General features: G+C 37.2%; 1 protein-coding gene across 1 annotated transcript in view; it reads left to right on the top strand.

Annotated features, from left to right (window-relative positions):
- The window catches only part of LOC101540787 (aldehyde oxidase 4-like), a 99,918-nt gene that overhangs the window by 45,539 nt on the left and 39,491 nt on the right, over window positions 1-14,888 (top strand). Inside the window, exons 16-20 of the mRNA XM_055121837.1 lie at window positions 3,993-4,085; window positions 5,015-5,184; window positions 8,720-8,834; window positions 9,985-10,107; window positions 11,139-11,235. Of these exons, the coding sequence (XP_054977812.1) occupies window positions 3,993-4,085; window positions 5,015-5,184; window positions 8,720-8,834; window positions 9,985-10,107; window positions 11,139-11,235 (598 nt within the window). The remainder of the gene's footprint in view (window positions 1-3,992; window positions 4,086-5,014; window positions 5,185-8,719; window positions 8,835-9,984; window positions 10,108-11,138; window positions 11,236-14,888) is intronic.

Consider the following 14,888-nt stretch of genomic DNA (forward strand, 5'->3'; position numbering starts at 1 on the left):
TGGGTCTCTGGGTACCTTGACATCCTGAGTGTAAGTCTGTCCATGAAAGACTTCTTTTCTCTAGTAGAGGATACCCGGGTCAGGACCCTTATGAGGTTCTTCCAGCCTCCAGCTGCTTCAGCTTGGTCCGTCTTGGTTTGTGTTTTCCCCCTGCTCTTTTTCATTCCTGAAGAGGAAGGAGATAACTCGCCAATCTGTTGTCCTATCATTAGTGAGGCAAATGTACAGTATCACATCAACCTACAGTAGTAAAAAGCCTTTAATAAGTAAATTACCACACTTTTTCCAGTTTTAAAGTAAAAGTTTAAATTAAAATAATAGTATATGATTGGATAGAGGAGCCAGCTCACCAGTTAGGAACACACACTTTGTTTGCATGCACCCAAAGCTGCATTTGAACCCTGGCATAATATAGCCCTTCTTTCCCTGCATCACTGGCTGTAGACTTGGAGGCCCTCTGACCATTGCTGGGTATGTGCCTGGTGGCCCCTAGCACCACTTGGACGACTCTGGTAGTCTCTGGTTGTAGGGGGACTAAACAGTTCTACATCCTTAGGCTTAGGATTGAATCACAGGCCAATTGACTCAGAGTTGTTGTGAGGTCAAATATGTACAAGCAATCATATTAGTATTTTTAAGTGTGAATATAAGGTGTGGTAATTGTATCTTAAAACATAAATATTAACACTATTATAAATATAGAACCTAACCCATAATTAAAATTTTAATGTAAATTTTCCAGAAATGAAGAGAAAATTATTTGTAACATCATAATCTATTATTATTAATATTGATATATTATTAATACTTTAAAATATTATTAATATTTTAATTTTTCTTACTTATGGATGTGTCTATATGTATATGCATCTGTATAAGTATAAATATATATACCTATGGAAATACTTAGTATAACTTGCTGGTTTAATTTAGTAACAAACATGTATTTTTTTAATGTATCACCGTGAGGTACAGTTAGACTTGCAAACTTCTGTTCTTACATTTCAGTCCAATAATGAGTACCCATCCCTCCACCAGTGCCCATTCTCCACCATCAACATTCCCAGTATCCTCCCACCAACTCCACCCCATTCCTGTCCCCCGCCCCCCACAGTGCATTCCCTTTTGCTCTCTCTCCTTTGGGGTGTTGTGGTTTGCAATACAGGTTTTAAGTGGCCATCATGTTCGGTCTATAGTCTCATTTCAGTACACATCTCCCCTCCCGAGGGGGCCCTCCAAGCATCCTTTACTTGATGATCCTTTGTCTGAGCTGCCTTTTCCCCCAGCATGTGAGGCCAGCTTCAGCAATCCTCCTGGTTCTTATCTCTACTATCCTTGGGTGTTAGTCTCCCATTCTGAGTAACAAACATCTTCCAATTTAAACAATATATTCTTCAGGAACATCATGACATAATGATTGTACGGCATGTTTACAGAGAGATGTAGCATCAAATAAGTGTCCCTTATTTGGGACACTGAGATTGTTACTAGCATTTTTGTTTTTTTTTTCTTGTTTAATTTAAAATGACCTCCAGAGAACTGTTTCTCTGAATGTGATTCAGGGTTCTTAGTGTCCACTGGACAAGCTAACCCCCAAATGGCAAATGACTACCACAGTGCTTTTATGGCTGAGAGCTTTAGTGTGTTAGTTCAGCTAATCCATTTAAATTATTTTTGTCAACATTACATATTATTTGCATTATTTCACTTTCAGAAAGGCATGGAGAGAGCTTGAGGTCATACCTGATAATACTCAGGTCTTACTCCTGGTTCTGCACTCAGTGACTGTGCCCAGGGAACCATATGTAATGCTGGGATTGAACCAGGTTCAGCTGTGTACAAAGCAAGTGCCTTAACCCCTGTGTCTCTCCAATACCTCCATTATTCATTTTATATCCTTTATTATGTAACACATATCATGTTCAGTGTTTAAATATACTAGTATGTAATGTAGTGTTTAATATCTTAAGAATATTTCAATTTTACATCTACTACATATTTTCCCTTACATGTGAAATCAGAGGAATTTCAATTATGAAAAAGCAAAAAATTTTAGATCAGCTATTGTCCTACTATTAACATTTCAAATGATTAATTTTTAAACATAAAAATTGACTAGAGAGATAACTTAATGGGCCTGAATGCATGCTTTGCATGCAGAGAGCCCAGGTTCAATCCCCAGCACACATAACCCCCAATATCACTAGGGGAGACCTTCAAGTACTGAGCTAAGAGTAGCCACTGAGTAATACCATGTGGCTCAAAATAAAAACAAAAAAGGAATAATATTAAACATAAATTTATGTTCAATTTTTTCATTTAATTCTATTTGTCATTTTTATGTCAATAAATGCATGTCTACAGAAATTATTTTTCATTTACTAATTAATCCATTATTCTTTTATAATACCATAGAATTCCAGAGGTTTAGTTTCACTCTTTATCCTTTCATCTGTCAATAACATTTAGGGTGATTTCATGGGGTGGGGGGATTGTTTTTCTTTGAGGAAGGCCCAGCTTACTCCTGGTCCTACACTCAAGGATCACTTCTGATGAATCCAGAGTTCAAATCTAAGTGTAAGGCAATCCATGTGCAAGGCAAGTGCCCTACCCAGTGTACTAGCTCTCGCCCCAATTTCATGTTTGGCTTATAATGTTGCTGTGAATCTAGGGCTGCAAGAGTTTTTTTGAATTCGTGCATAGCTTTCAGATAAAACCCTTTTGTACTAATGTTTTATATCTTTCACATAAATATATATCAGTGGTATAACTGATTGTAGGTTATTTCCTTTTATTAAATTAACTCTCCATACTATTTTTCATAAATTCTGTGCCAATTTACATTCCCAGCAATAATGTCCCAGCATAAGTTTTTCTTCCATATCTTCACCAACACTTTCAAATCTTTTTTTATATAGGCTTTATTCATAGATGTGGGATGATAGTTTTAGAGTGGTTTTGATTTGCATTGTTCTAATAATAAGTGGTGCTGCATATTTTTTCATTTGTCTGTAGGTTATCTGAATCTCTTCTTTAGAGAAGTACTATTCAGGTCATTTGCAATTTTTAGATTGAGTTGTTGTTCATTGTGTTTTTTTTTGTTGTTTTTTGGGTTGTTGTTTTTTTTTTTCTTTTTGGGTCACACCCGGCAATGCACAGGGGTTACTCCTGGCTCTGCACTCAGGCATTACCCCTGGCATTAATGGGTACCATATGGGATGCTGGGAATCAAACCCAGGTCGACCTCATGCAAGGCAAATGCCCTTCCCGCTGTGCTATTGCTTCAGCCCCAAGATTGACTTGGGTTTGTTTTTTTGGTTTTTTTTTTTTGCTTTTTTTTGGGTCACACCCAGCGATGCTCAGGGGTTACTCCCTGCTTTGCACTCAGGAATTGCTCCTGGCAGTGCTTGGGGGACCATATGGGATGCCGGGGATCGAACCCGGGTCGGCCACGTGCAAGGCAAACGCCCTACCCGCTGTGCTATTGCTCCAGCCCCGATTGACTTGGTTTTTAAATCATTTTTAATGATTGCAGAACATTGAATCTGACAATAATTTGGTCAGTTGTTTTGCCTGTTGTTGATTATTTAAGTTAATTTTAGCTTCTTCACTAACAGAATAAACATCTATAACTGAATATCCCTCTCTTTGTCTATTCCTTATTTCTTTTTTGAAATATAGAATCAGTAGATTGACCTTCATTGAAAAAACAAACCCACTTTAGAAACAAATGTTTCCACCCATTCTAAAGCTGATCTTGTCCTGAATAGAAGTTCTTGATTTCTAGGAATAACTTTCTTTTTTGGTGTTGATATTTTGGTAGAGTTATTCCTCAAAGGATCATTAACCTAGGCTACTTAAATCTCAACACTCAATTCCAGCAGAACTGCTATCTAGTATCTGGGAAAATAAATTGAATGATCCTGTTTCTACATGTATTTTTCTAAAATAGTCATTCAGGCTATAAAAGTAATGTGAAATAATCTTTTCAGGATCCACAGAAATTTCCTGATATTCCAGAAAAGTTTGTGAGTGCTCTAGAAGATTTCCCCATAGAAACACCTGAAGGAATTCAGATGTTCCAGGTTGGTGGGTAGAGTTTTTGGTTCTTTGGTGTTTATGAATTTAGGATGTATGTATACTATGTACATATTATTTTTAATGTTTATGTCATAAAATAAACATAGCATTTCCATTTTTCATTGCTTATGGGGATAAAGTATACTAAAGCCAGCTCATGTAGTCCATTGTTTTCCTCAAATAACTTACTTGATTTAGCTTCTCCACTTTATTCATGCCACACAAGGAATTCAATTCTGAATCTTCCCTCTTTACTAGCTTTAGCTATATTGTTTAAACTGTTCTTAGTCGATGTCTTTTATTCCTTTAGAACGTCTTCCCTTAACTATTACAACCACGCTAAATCTCCCAGAGGCTTTTTTATTTCCCTACTACCATATTAATTACATAATTAGTTTCAATTGCTTACATGAAGTTTCTGCATTATCTTTTTTTTTTTTGCTTTTTTGGGTCACACCCGGCGACGCACAGGGGTCACTCCTGGCTCTGAACTCAGGAATTACCCCTGGCGGTGATCAGGGGACCATATGGGATGCTGGGAATCGAACCCGGGTCAGCCGCGTGCAAGGCAAACGCCCTACCCGCTGTGCTATGACTCCAGCCCCTTGGCATTATCTTAATGTGTGTGTATTCTGATTTCTCACCACAGTTGTAGATCTCTATGGACATAAATAATGTATTAATAAAGTATATGGGTTTTTTAAATATCCAGGACACAAAATTCCTCTTTTTGAGAGGGAATAGGGAAATTGTAACCAGAACATATTCCTTATCACAATAATGTATTTCTTAACATACTCAATGCATATTAGTAATGGTGACTATAACGTGAATATTTCCTTCTTGACTTGTGAATAATCTAGGTAGGTTAAATTGAATTTTCAATGCTTTATTATGTTTGCCCATAAAAATAACTTACTTTATTCACCAACAGTGCGTGGATCCCTGCCAACCCCTACAAGATCTAGTTGGTCACCCAGTGATGCACCAGTCAGCCATTAAACACACCACAGGGGAAGCTGTGTACATAGATGACATACCTCCCATTGCCAAAGAACTATTTCTGTATGTGGTCACCAGCTCCAGAGCTCATGCAAAGATCATGTAAGGAAATAAAAGGTGTTCCTATATATTCCTAGATTTATTCACAATTTTATATTCAAATTGAGAGATTATTTAAGTTCATTTAAAATGTTTATTTTATCTGGTGGATAGAATCAGGCATTTTCCTACATTATTTAAACACAGTCACTTACAAAATTGTTCATAAAGATTTGTTACAGCCATTCAATATTCCAATACCAATCCCACTGCCGCTGTCACCTCCTTTCCACCATTGTCTCCATTTTCCCAATCACTCCTCAAATCTGACTCTGTAGCAGGCCCATAATAATTTATTTTGTATTGCTTATTACCATTTAAATGGCGAATGGAATGATAAAAAATATTGTTTGGTAAAAGAAAATTTGTGAAAATACTTGTATCTCCTCCTGGGGACAGTAAGTTCTTGTCTGAGCTGTTGTTGCTAGTTAAGCCTTCTGTGTTTACTTGAGATTAGTTATCTTCTATATTACACTATATTACACTATATTACACTATATTACACTCTCATCCAATCTGGTGTGCTCCTACTAGGATGTTAGCATTGTAGAGTTTGGAGATGTTGCTCCAGAATATTTAACTGGGCAGTCTAGCCAGAGGTATGGTAACAGCTACTGGGGTGTGAGTATGGCTGCTAGTGCTTTGGTAGGGCAGGAATTTGGCCCAATCCTGTCCTGAGATCGCCCTAGAGGTCTCAGCTGGCACCAGGTATTTGACAATTTTTTTAAAATTTATTCTTTTATTGAATTACCATGTGGAAAGTTACAAAGCTTTCAGGTTTAAGTCTCAGTTATACAATGCTTGAACACCCATCCCTTCACCAGTGCACATATTCCATCACCAAGAATCACACTATACCTCCTCCCCACTCCCCTTATCTCCCCAGCCCCCCACCCCATCTGTGTAACTGATAAATTTCACTTTACTGTCACTTTATTTTTATTACATTCAATATTTCAACAAAAAACTCACTATTATTGTGTGGAGTTTCTCCCCTCAAAGTCGGACCTGCTGGAAAGGAAGCATTTGATCATTTGTTTTCTATTGCTGAGAATGAAGAGATATGAAGTCGAGTGGCTGCACTAGTGGCCACATGGTTTTGGATTTCTGTATTTTAGTAACTAAGTCCAGAGAAATTTCTGCCAGAAATTGCATCATTGCAAGCTTGTACCTCTCAGCTACTTTATATTCCACATATGAGTGCAATCTTTCTATGTCTGTCTCTTTCATGCTGACTCATTTCACTCAACATGATAGTTTCCATGTTGATCCACTTATATGCAAATTTCATGACTTCATGTTTTCTGACAGCTGCATAGTATTCCATTGTGTAGATGTACCAGAGTTTCTTTAACCAGTCATCTGTTTTGGGGCACTCTGGTTTTTTCCAGATTGTGGCTATTATAAACAGTGCTGCAATGAACATAGAAATGCAGATGTCATTTCTACTATACCTTTTTGCCTCTCTGGGATATATTCCCAGCAGTGGTATTGCTGGGTCAAATGGGAGCTCAATTTCTAACTTTTTGAGAATCGTCCATATTGTTTTCCAAAAGGGCTGAACCAGTCGGCATTCCCACCAGCAGTGAAGGAGAGTCCCTTTCTCCCCACATCCACGCCAACACCAGTTGCTTTTGTTTTTTGGGATGTGGGCCAGTCTCTGTGGTGTGAGATGATACCTCATTGTTTTTTTTTTAATTTTTTATTGTGGAAAGTTACAAAGTTACAAAGTTTTCAGGTTTAAATCTCAGTTATACAATGCTCGAATACCCATCCCTTCACCAGTGCTCATATTCCACCACCAAGAATCCCAGTATAGCTCCACCCCGCCCCCTCACACCCCAAGCCCCCCCACGCCCCTAGCCCCCCCACCCTAAGCCCCCCCCTAAGCCCCCCCCCGCCTGTGTAACTAATAAATTTCACTTTACTTTCACTTTGATTGCATACAATATTTCAACAAAACTCACTATTATTGTTTGGAGAGTCTCTCCCCTAAAGTCAGACAATACCTCATTGTTGTTTTGATCTGCATCTCCCTGATGATTACTGATGTTGAATATTTTCTCATGTGCCCCTTAGCCATTCGGATTTCTTCTTTGGGAAAGTTTCTGTTCATTTCATCACCCCATTTTTTGATTGGGTCGCCAGTTTTCTTCTTGTGGAGTTCAACCAGTGCATTGTATATCCTTGATATCAACCCTTTATTGGATGGGTACTGTATAAATATCCTTTCCCATTCTGTAGATTGTCTTTGTATTTTGGTCACTGTTTCTTTTGAGGTGTAGAAGCTTCTTAGTTTGAGATAGTCCCATTTATTTATCTCTGTTTTCACTTGCTTGGCCAGTGGCATGTCATCTTTGAAGATACCATTGGCTTCAATGTCGTGAATGGTGTTGCTGGCCTTGTCTTCAATGTACCTTAGGGATTCTGGTCTGATGTTGAGGTCTTTAATCCATTTTGATCTGACTTTTGTACATTGTGATAGATGGAGATCTAAGCCCACTTTTTTGCATGTTAACTGTCCAGTTTTGCCAGCACAATTTGTTAAACATACTTTCCTTGCTCCACTTCACATTTCTTGCTCCCTTATCAAAGATTAGATGATCATATATTTGGGGGTATGTGTCAGAGTATTCTACCCTGTTCCATTGGTCTGCAGCTCTGCCTTTGTTCCAGTGCCATGCTGTTTTAATTACTGCTGCTTTGTAGTAGAGTTTGAAGTTGGGGAGGTTGATTCCTTCAAACTGATTCCATTTTCTTTTTCCCAAGAATTGCGTTAGCTATTTGTGGGGGGTTATTGTTCCATATGAATTTCAGGACCGCTTGCTCCATTTCTTTGAAGAATGTCAAGGGTATCCTTATAGGGATTGCATTGAATTTGTACAATGCTTTGAGGAGTATTGCCATTTTGACAATATTAATTATTCCAATCCATGAGCAGGGGATGTCTTTCCATTTCCTCATGATATTTGACAAATTTTTGCAGCTAGTTGATCTCTTTCAAGATTTAATTATGAGTCTCTGAAACAGCATTGGTATATGAGCTTACATGGTGGCAGTAAGGGATGTGAAGAATCAGACATTTTAAAGAATAATTATGAAAGAATTTGTGGTGACGAGTCAGAGCACCTGTTGAATGCTGCTATTTTCCAACTTTGAATATTGCCCCATGATTAAGTTATGAGGCACATTGGGGTTTTTCCACAGTCAATGATTATTGATTGTGACCATTATATATAGATTTCTGTTCACATTCCAAAGACTTACAAAAAAAATTTCTTAAGGATCCTCATGTTTTCTTACAAATTAACGGATCCCCTTGAAATTTTGATAAGAATAGAGCTGCCTCTAAGAAAAGCCCTCACAAAAGTCATCAAAGTTTGGGCCAGGGAGTTTAGGCTGTCAATGGATCTTCTTAGCTATCAGTTGATCTCCTGTGAGCTATTAAATGGAGCACGTATGCTTTATAAATCATTTATATTATATCCCTACCTTGTCCCTGCAATTTTAATGTATACTTTCAAATTTTCCTTCCTAGATCAATTGATATTTCAGATGCCCTGGCACATCCAGGTGTTGTTGACGTGATAAGAGCAGAAGATGTTCCAGGAGAAAATAGCCCTCATGGAGAGATTTTATATGCACAGAATAAGGTGTGTGAACTGTGTGAGGTTTATTATTCAAGTACTTTACTAGAAATATCAAAATGATTATTGTCTGTGACAGTAATATATAGATTTCTATTCACATTCCAAAGACTTAGAGAAAAATTTCTCAAGTGTCCTCATGTTCTCTTATAAATTAATGGATCCCTTTGAAATTTTGATAAGAGCAGAGTCCCCTCCAAGAAAAGGTTTTACAGAAGTCATGAAAGTTTGGGCCAGGGAGTTTAGGTTGTCAATGGATCTTCTTAGTATCAGTGGATCTCCCGTGAGTTATCAATGGACCACATGTGCAAGGCTCGGGTTCAGTCCCCAGCACCACAGGGCCTCCCTAGCACTGCGGGGTATAATGTTTACAGACCCCAGCACCACCGAAAAGGCCCCTTAAAGGAAAATAATTTTTTTCAAAAAAGTCATTAAAGATATACAAGCATATTAGAAAATAGGACATATACATATATTAGAAAATAGGACATTAAAAAAATAGAGTTTAGGAGCTAGAGCAATAGCACAGCGGGTAGGGCGTTTGCCTTGCACGCGGCCGACCCGGGTTCAATTCCCAGCTTCCCATATGGTCCCCTGAGCACTGCCAGGGGTAATTCCTGAGTGCAGAGCCAGGAGTAACCCCTGTGCATTGGCTGGGTGTGACCCAAAAATAAAAAAATAAAATAAAATAAATAGAATTTAAAAACTGGACTTTCATAATAACTGGATCATTTTGTGTGATAGAAATGTATAAGAAATGTGATTAAAGCCAGAGGCTCACTAACCAAATTCTCCATTCTGTTGGCATACCTTTCACTTTGATGGAAGCATCTGTTTAAAGTTTCATAATGAAAAAATACTCTTTCTCCTGGTCACAGGAACCCAGTAGGTCAATGTGAAAATATGGGAGCAGAGATTGAAGAGATAGTAAAGGATGCAAGCATTGCATGCGTCCAACCTGGATTTAATCCCCAGCACCCTATATGGTCCTGAACCCCATGAGGAGTGATCTCTGAGTGCAGAACCAGGAGTAAGCCCTGAGCTCCACTGGGTGTGTTCCAAAAGCCAAAAATAAAATAATGCACACATACACACTCACATGGGAACAGTAATTCCTTCTTAACAAGTTTATGTATAGCATGTATCTTTTCTGCAGGTAATTTGCGTGGGTCAGATTATCTGCGCTGTGGCTGCAGATACCCATGCTCATGCAAGAGAAGCTGCAAAAAAAGTGAAGATTGCTTATGAGGACATCGAGCCAAGGATTATCACAATAGAGGTACTCAGACCTATTTGTATCTTCTAGAGTCACTAGGATGAGATACTTTGGGCAGGATTCTAACTATCAAGTCATAAAACACTATAACTGGGGATCTTTCTAAACTTTATTCAGTGTTCTCTAGCTAAAGAGAGAAAACTCCAGAAATATGCTCCTTGAGACAGAAAACTGACGAAACTAACATGTGAGCTATATATGCATGAGATCTGGATTTGATTTCCAGCACCACACACCCACACACACAAAGTACCTTATGTCAGTCCCTTGCTTTCCAATTTTGCTTTCACAACCACCCTATCCTCCAGCCCAGTTCTCACCACCTTGTCTGACTTACTACAATAACCACTTCAAGAGGTTCTTGTACTTCATTTTAGTCCTCCTACCCATGATATTAGCATTACCAAGCCACAACATCCATCAGATCACTATTATTATATGTAGTTGTCTTACATATTGTTACCTAATGAATTCTTAGGTAACTTCATTCTCAATCCACTCTTCAACTGCCTTTTGGTAGAACCTGCTCCATCACCAATTGGCCATGTTCAGTTTTGACCCCTCAGCTTGGGTTCAACCTCAAATACTGAGTTATAAAGTGCCCTTACTTCAGATGCTTTCCCCTCTCATCTCTAACCACTTTTTCCATCCAATTCAGTGTCCAGTTCCAATCCCCTTCATTAGACTATCCTTGAACATTTCTCACCCCACTCACCTCTCCTTCTCGACATCTTTTTATTAGCATCCCAGTGTCACCACCAAGTTGTCACCTTAATGCCAAATTGCTTCAAGTCATCACTCAGCAATGCAGAGGGTGAAACCAAATTTATATATCCCTGCCTCCCTCTCAACTCTTCCTCAGAGCCCTGAAAAAAATTAAGACAGGCAAATGCCTGCAATCTAATTTTAACCCAATTTCTGCTGATTGTCCACATGGTCAGATTATCCTGGTGGGTGAAGAGTAGGAGTCTGATATATCGATGACCTACTTATTAAAGTGTAAAAAAAATTTTTTTCTTATTATTACCCTGCAGCATGCCATAAAGCACAATTCATTTCTTTCTTCTGAGAAAAAAATTGAGCAAGGAAATGTAGAGGAAGCCTTTAAACAAGTTGATCAAATCATTGAAGGTAAGTGGTCTTGGGGCAAAAGAGTGATACCTTTAAGAACACAGACTGACCTGAGAATATTGAAACTCTAAAGCAGAGCTTCTTATTTAACCTGTATAGATAATAAACTTCTGTTTGATAAAATTTTGCATGAATCTAAACATACAACCCACATCAAGATAGAGATAGAAAATATCCAGTACTCAAGAAATACTTGTGTCCCCTCTCAGCTAGTAATGCTTCCAAAGGCTTTATGATAACCATTTTTCACCAAAGATTAGTTTTACCTTTGTTGTTGCTCTTGTTTTTATTAAAATGCTCATTGCCAGGAATGGAACCCAGGATCTCACACACAGTAAGATGTGAAACTTACCTTGGTTAGCCTTATCTATTTTGAACTCATAACTGTTATAGTACTTGAAGTAAACTTCTTTTGTGCTTTACAGTATGCCCTTACAGTATGTCTTTTATTTTAATATTTTGTATGGAATATACATCCTTATTTCATAGATCAGTAGCTCTTTCTTATTGATTAGAAGTATACCTTTTAATAATAATCTTCAATTTACTTGTCCATTCTATCATTAATGAACATTTGAGTTGTTTTCTACTTGAAACTACTTGAATGAAGTTTCCTTTTCACACTATGACATATGTATTTTGCTGAACATAAGCACTGATTTCTTGTGGATGATAGCCAGGAATAGAATTAGCAAGTTGTCATTTTTTAAGTATGTTACTCTTTGGCAGTTTATACTAAACATTTTTTAAATTGTTCTAATTATACTCCAATTAGCAGCTAGGAGAGGTGCATTATCTAACAGGTGGAGTATTATCTCTTTGCAAATTTAACTGAATTTTTGGATGACAAAAATATTAAAAACTTTTCATATGTCCATTGCTTCTTGGACACTTATTTTTTTCAGATAAAAAGTTTTGTTCAGTTAATTACCTGTTTTTAAAATTAAATTTAAATTATTTATATCACTAGAATACATAACTAACTTTAATACAATTTTTTTTTGCTTTTTTGGGTCACACCCAGAGATGCACAGGGGTTACTTCTGGCTTTGCACTCAGGAATTACTCCTGGCGGTGCTCAGGGGACCATATGGGATGCTGGGACTCGAACCCGGATCAGCTGCATGCAAGGCAAACGCCCTACCCGCTATGCTATCGCTCCAGCCCCTAACTTTAATACAATTATTAATACAATAATTTGTTTACTTTATATAATTATTAGTGCAATCATTTGTTTACTTAATAAAATTATTGATATAATAATTTATTTAATTCTTTACAGAAGCTTTTTATGCTTCTGATATGAATTCCTTGTTGGTTACTGATACTATAAACAGCTTCTCCAAGGCTATGAACTGTAGTTTTACTTCCCTTGTGTTTCTTATAAACAAAAGCTCTTAGTTTTAATGAAATCTTATTTATCAATTTTTTTATGGTTAATGCCTTCTTGTCCACAAAGAAAATATTGCTTTTGAGAGGTTAAAAAGATATTGCCTTATGATTTTCTCTTAGAAATATATTAGATTTATCATTTAGGGCTATAATACACCTTAAATAAATAATTTTGTAATATGTGAGACAGAGATAAAGTTCTATTTTCTTTTTTCAGGTGTCTATCCAAATGACCCAGCACCATTTATCAAAGATAATCCTTTTCTTTCTTGAATGCAGCGTAGCTTTTATTGTTTTCCATGTGGTGTTCTATTCTGAATTCTCTATTGTAATCCATTCATCCATTTATATATCTCTATACTACCCCATTTTACTTGCTGAACTCCACAAAATCTTAAAGCTAGTGCACAATCCAGTGTTATTTCTTCTTCCACACCTTAGCTATTATAGGTTCATTGCTTTGCCATATACATGCACTGTCAGCTCATCAAATTCCACTAAATATAATATGCTGAATTTTTAACTGAGTTTTCAATAAACAGTGTCAACTTGATATGTCTGAAAGTCTAACTACATTCAGTTCCAACTCATGAAAATGGTAGCTTCTGTCTTTTAAGGAGCTCGCTCACCTTTCGATATCAGTTTTCACTGTAGAATATTCTTACATCCTTTTTAATACTCATACCAGATGTTATTCATATTTAATGTTTTAGAATGATTCATATCAGATGTCCTTCATATTTAATGCTTTAGAATGTTACTGTATCATTGTATCACTGTCATCTGTTGTTCGTCGATTTACTCAAGAGAGCACTAGTAATGTCTGTATTCCTCCCAGCCCTGAGATTTTAGCAACCTCTTCTTACTTGTCTTTCTCAATGATTGGAGGCTCTTTCAGGGTCAGGGGAATGAGACCTATCATTACTGTTTTTGACATATCGAATACACGAATACACCATGTGTAGCTTGCCAGGCTCTGCCTATGCGGGTGGGATACTCTCGGTAGCTTGCCAGGTTCTCCGAGAGGCATATGTTACTCTATGATTTATTGCCTACTGTCTGAACTCCATCAAATATGGTGTGATAATTATGAAAAATGGGTAGGAAGTATAATTATAAATAAAAATATAAATCACATATCTTAGTGCTAAAAGAATGTAATATGCTTTATTTGTTTTAGGTTACATTTTTTTGGAGTCCTTTAGATAATATGTGGATTGGCTATATAAAACATGGTATAAATGGTTTTTTAAGTACTTATTTTGGAGGAAAAAACTTATTTTAGTGAAAACAATGCAAAAGCTATTAATTCATAATTAGATTTTAATTCCTGAATATTACTACTTCTAACTAAATTCTAATATCAGTCTCATAGTTTTAAAAAGTCAAGACCAGAGAAATTAGCACAGTGGGTTAGGTGCTTGACTTGCAAGTGGTCAACCCCCATATGATCCCCAGCACTGCTTATGTTTCCCTGAATACTTACTAAGAGTGATCCCTGAGCACAGAACAAGGAAGGAGTAAAACCTAAATATAGCTGGGTGTGGTCCAAATACACAACACCCAATAATGCTTTAGAATGTTACTGTAAATTATTTTATTTTTATTTAATCTAATTGTTTGCATCTAGCGTTATTATCAACATGATCATGCATCAACAACCTAATCAGTTTTTACACATTGATCTTACTGCCAGGACCATTCCTAAGTTTATGTTAGCAGGTAGGGCTCTTGCCTTGTACTCAGACTACCCAGGTTCAATCCCAAGAACCTCATGTGGTCCCCCAAGACCTGCCAGGAGTGATACTTGAATGCAGAACCAGAGATAAGCCCTAAGAACTACCGGGTATGGCCCATAAACAAAAATTTCAAACACCTCTCAAGTTTTTTTTATATATACAATCATATTGTGGTCATTTATCATCTCAGTCTTAATGCTATTATTTGTGTGTTTGAATTGCTGCACTGGCTAAACCTAAATTAGCACTAATTTTTAAAAAAAAAATTTTTAATTAAATCACCATGTGGAGAGTTACAGTTTCCAGGCTTATCTCGGTTATGCACTGTTTGAACACCCGTCCCTTCACCAGTGCCCATATTCCACCACCAAAAACCCCAGTATACCTCCCATCCCCTCACCCCTCCCCCACTTGCGTAGCTGATAAATTTCACTTCATTTTCTCTTTACCTTGATTACATTCCATATTTCAACACAATATTCACTATTGTTGTTGGAGTTTCCCCTCAAAAAAAAAAAAAGC

The sequence above is a fragment of the Sorex araneus genome, chromosome X (assembly GCF_027595985.1).
Source record: "Sorex araneus isolate mSorAra2 chromosome X, mSorAra2.pri, whole genome shotgun sequence".
Lineage (NCBI taxonomy): Eukaryota > Metazoa > Chordata > Mammalia > Eulipotyphla > Soricidae > Sorex > Sorex araneus.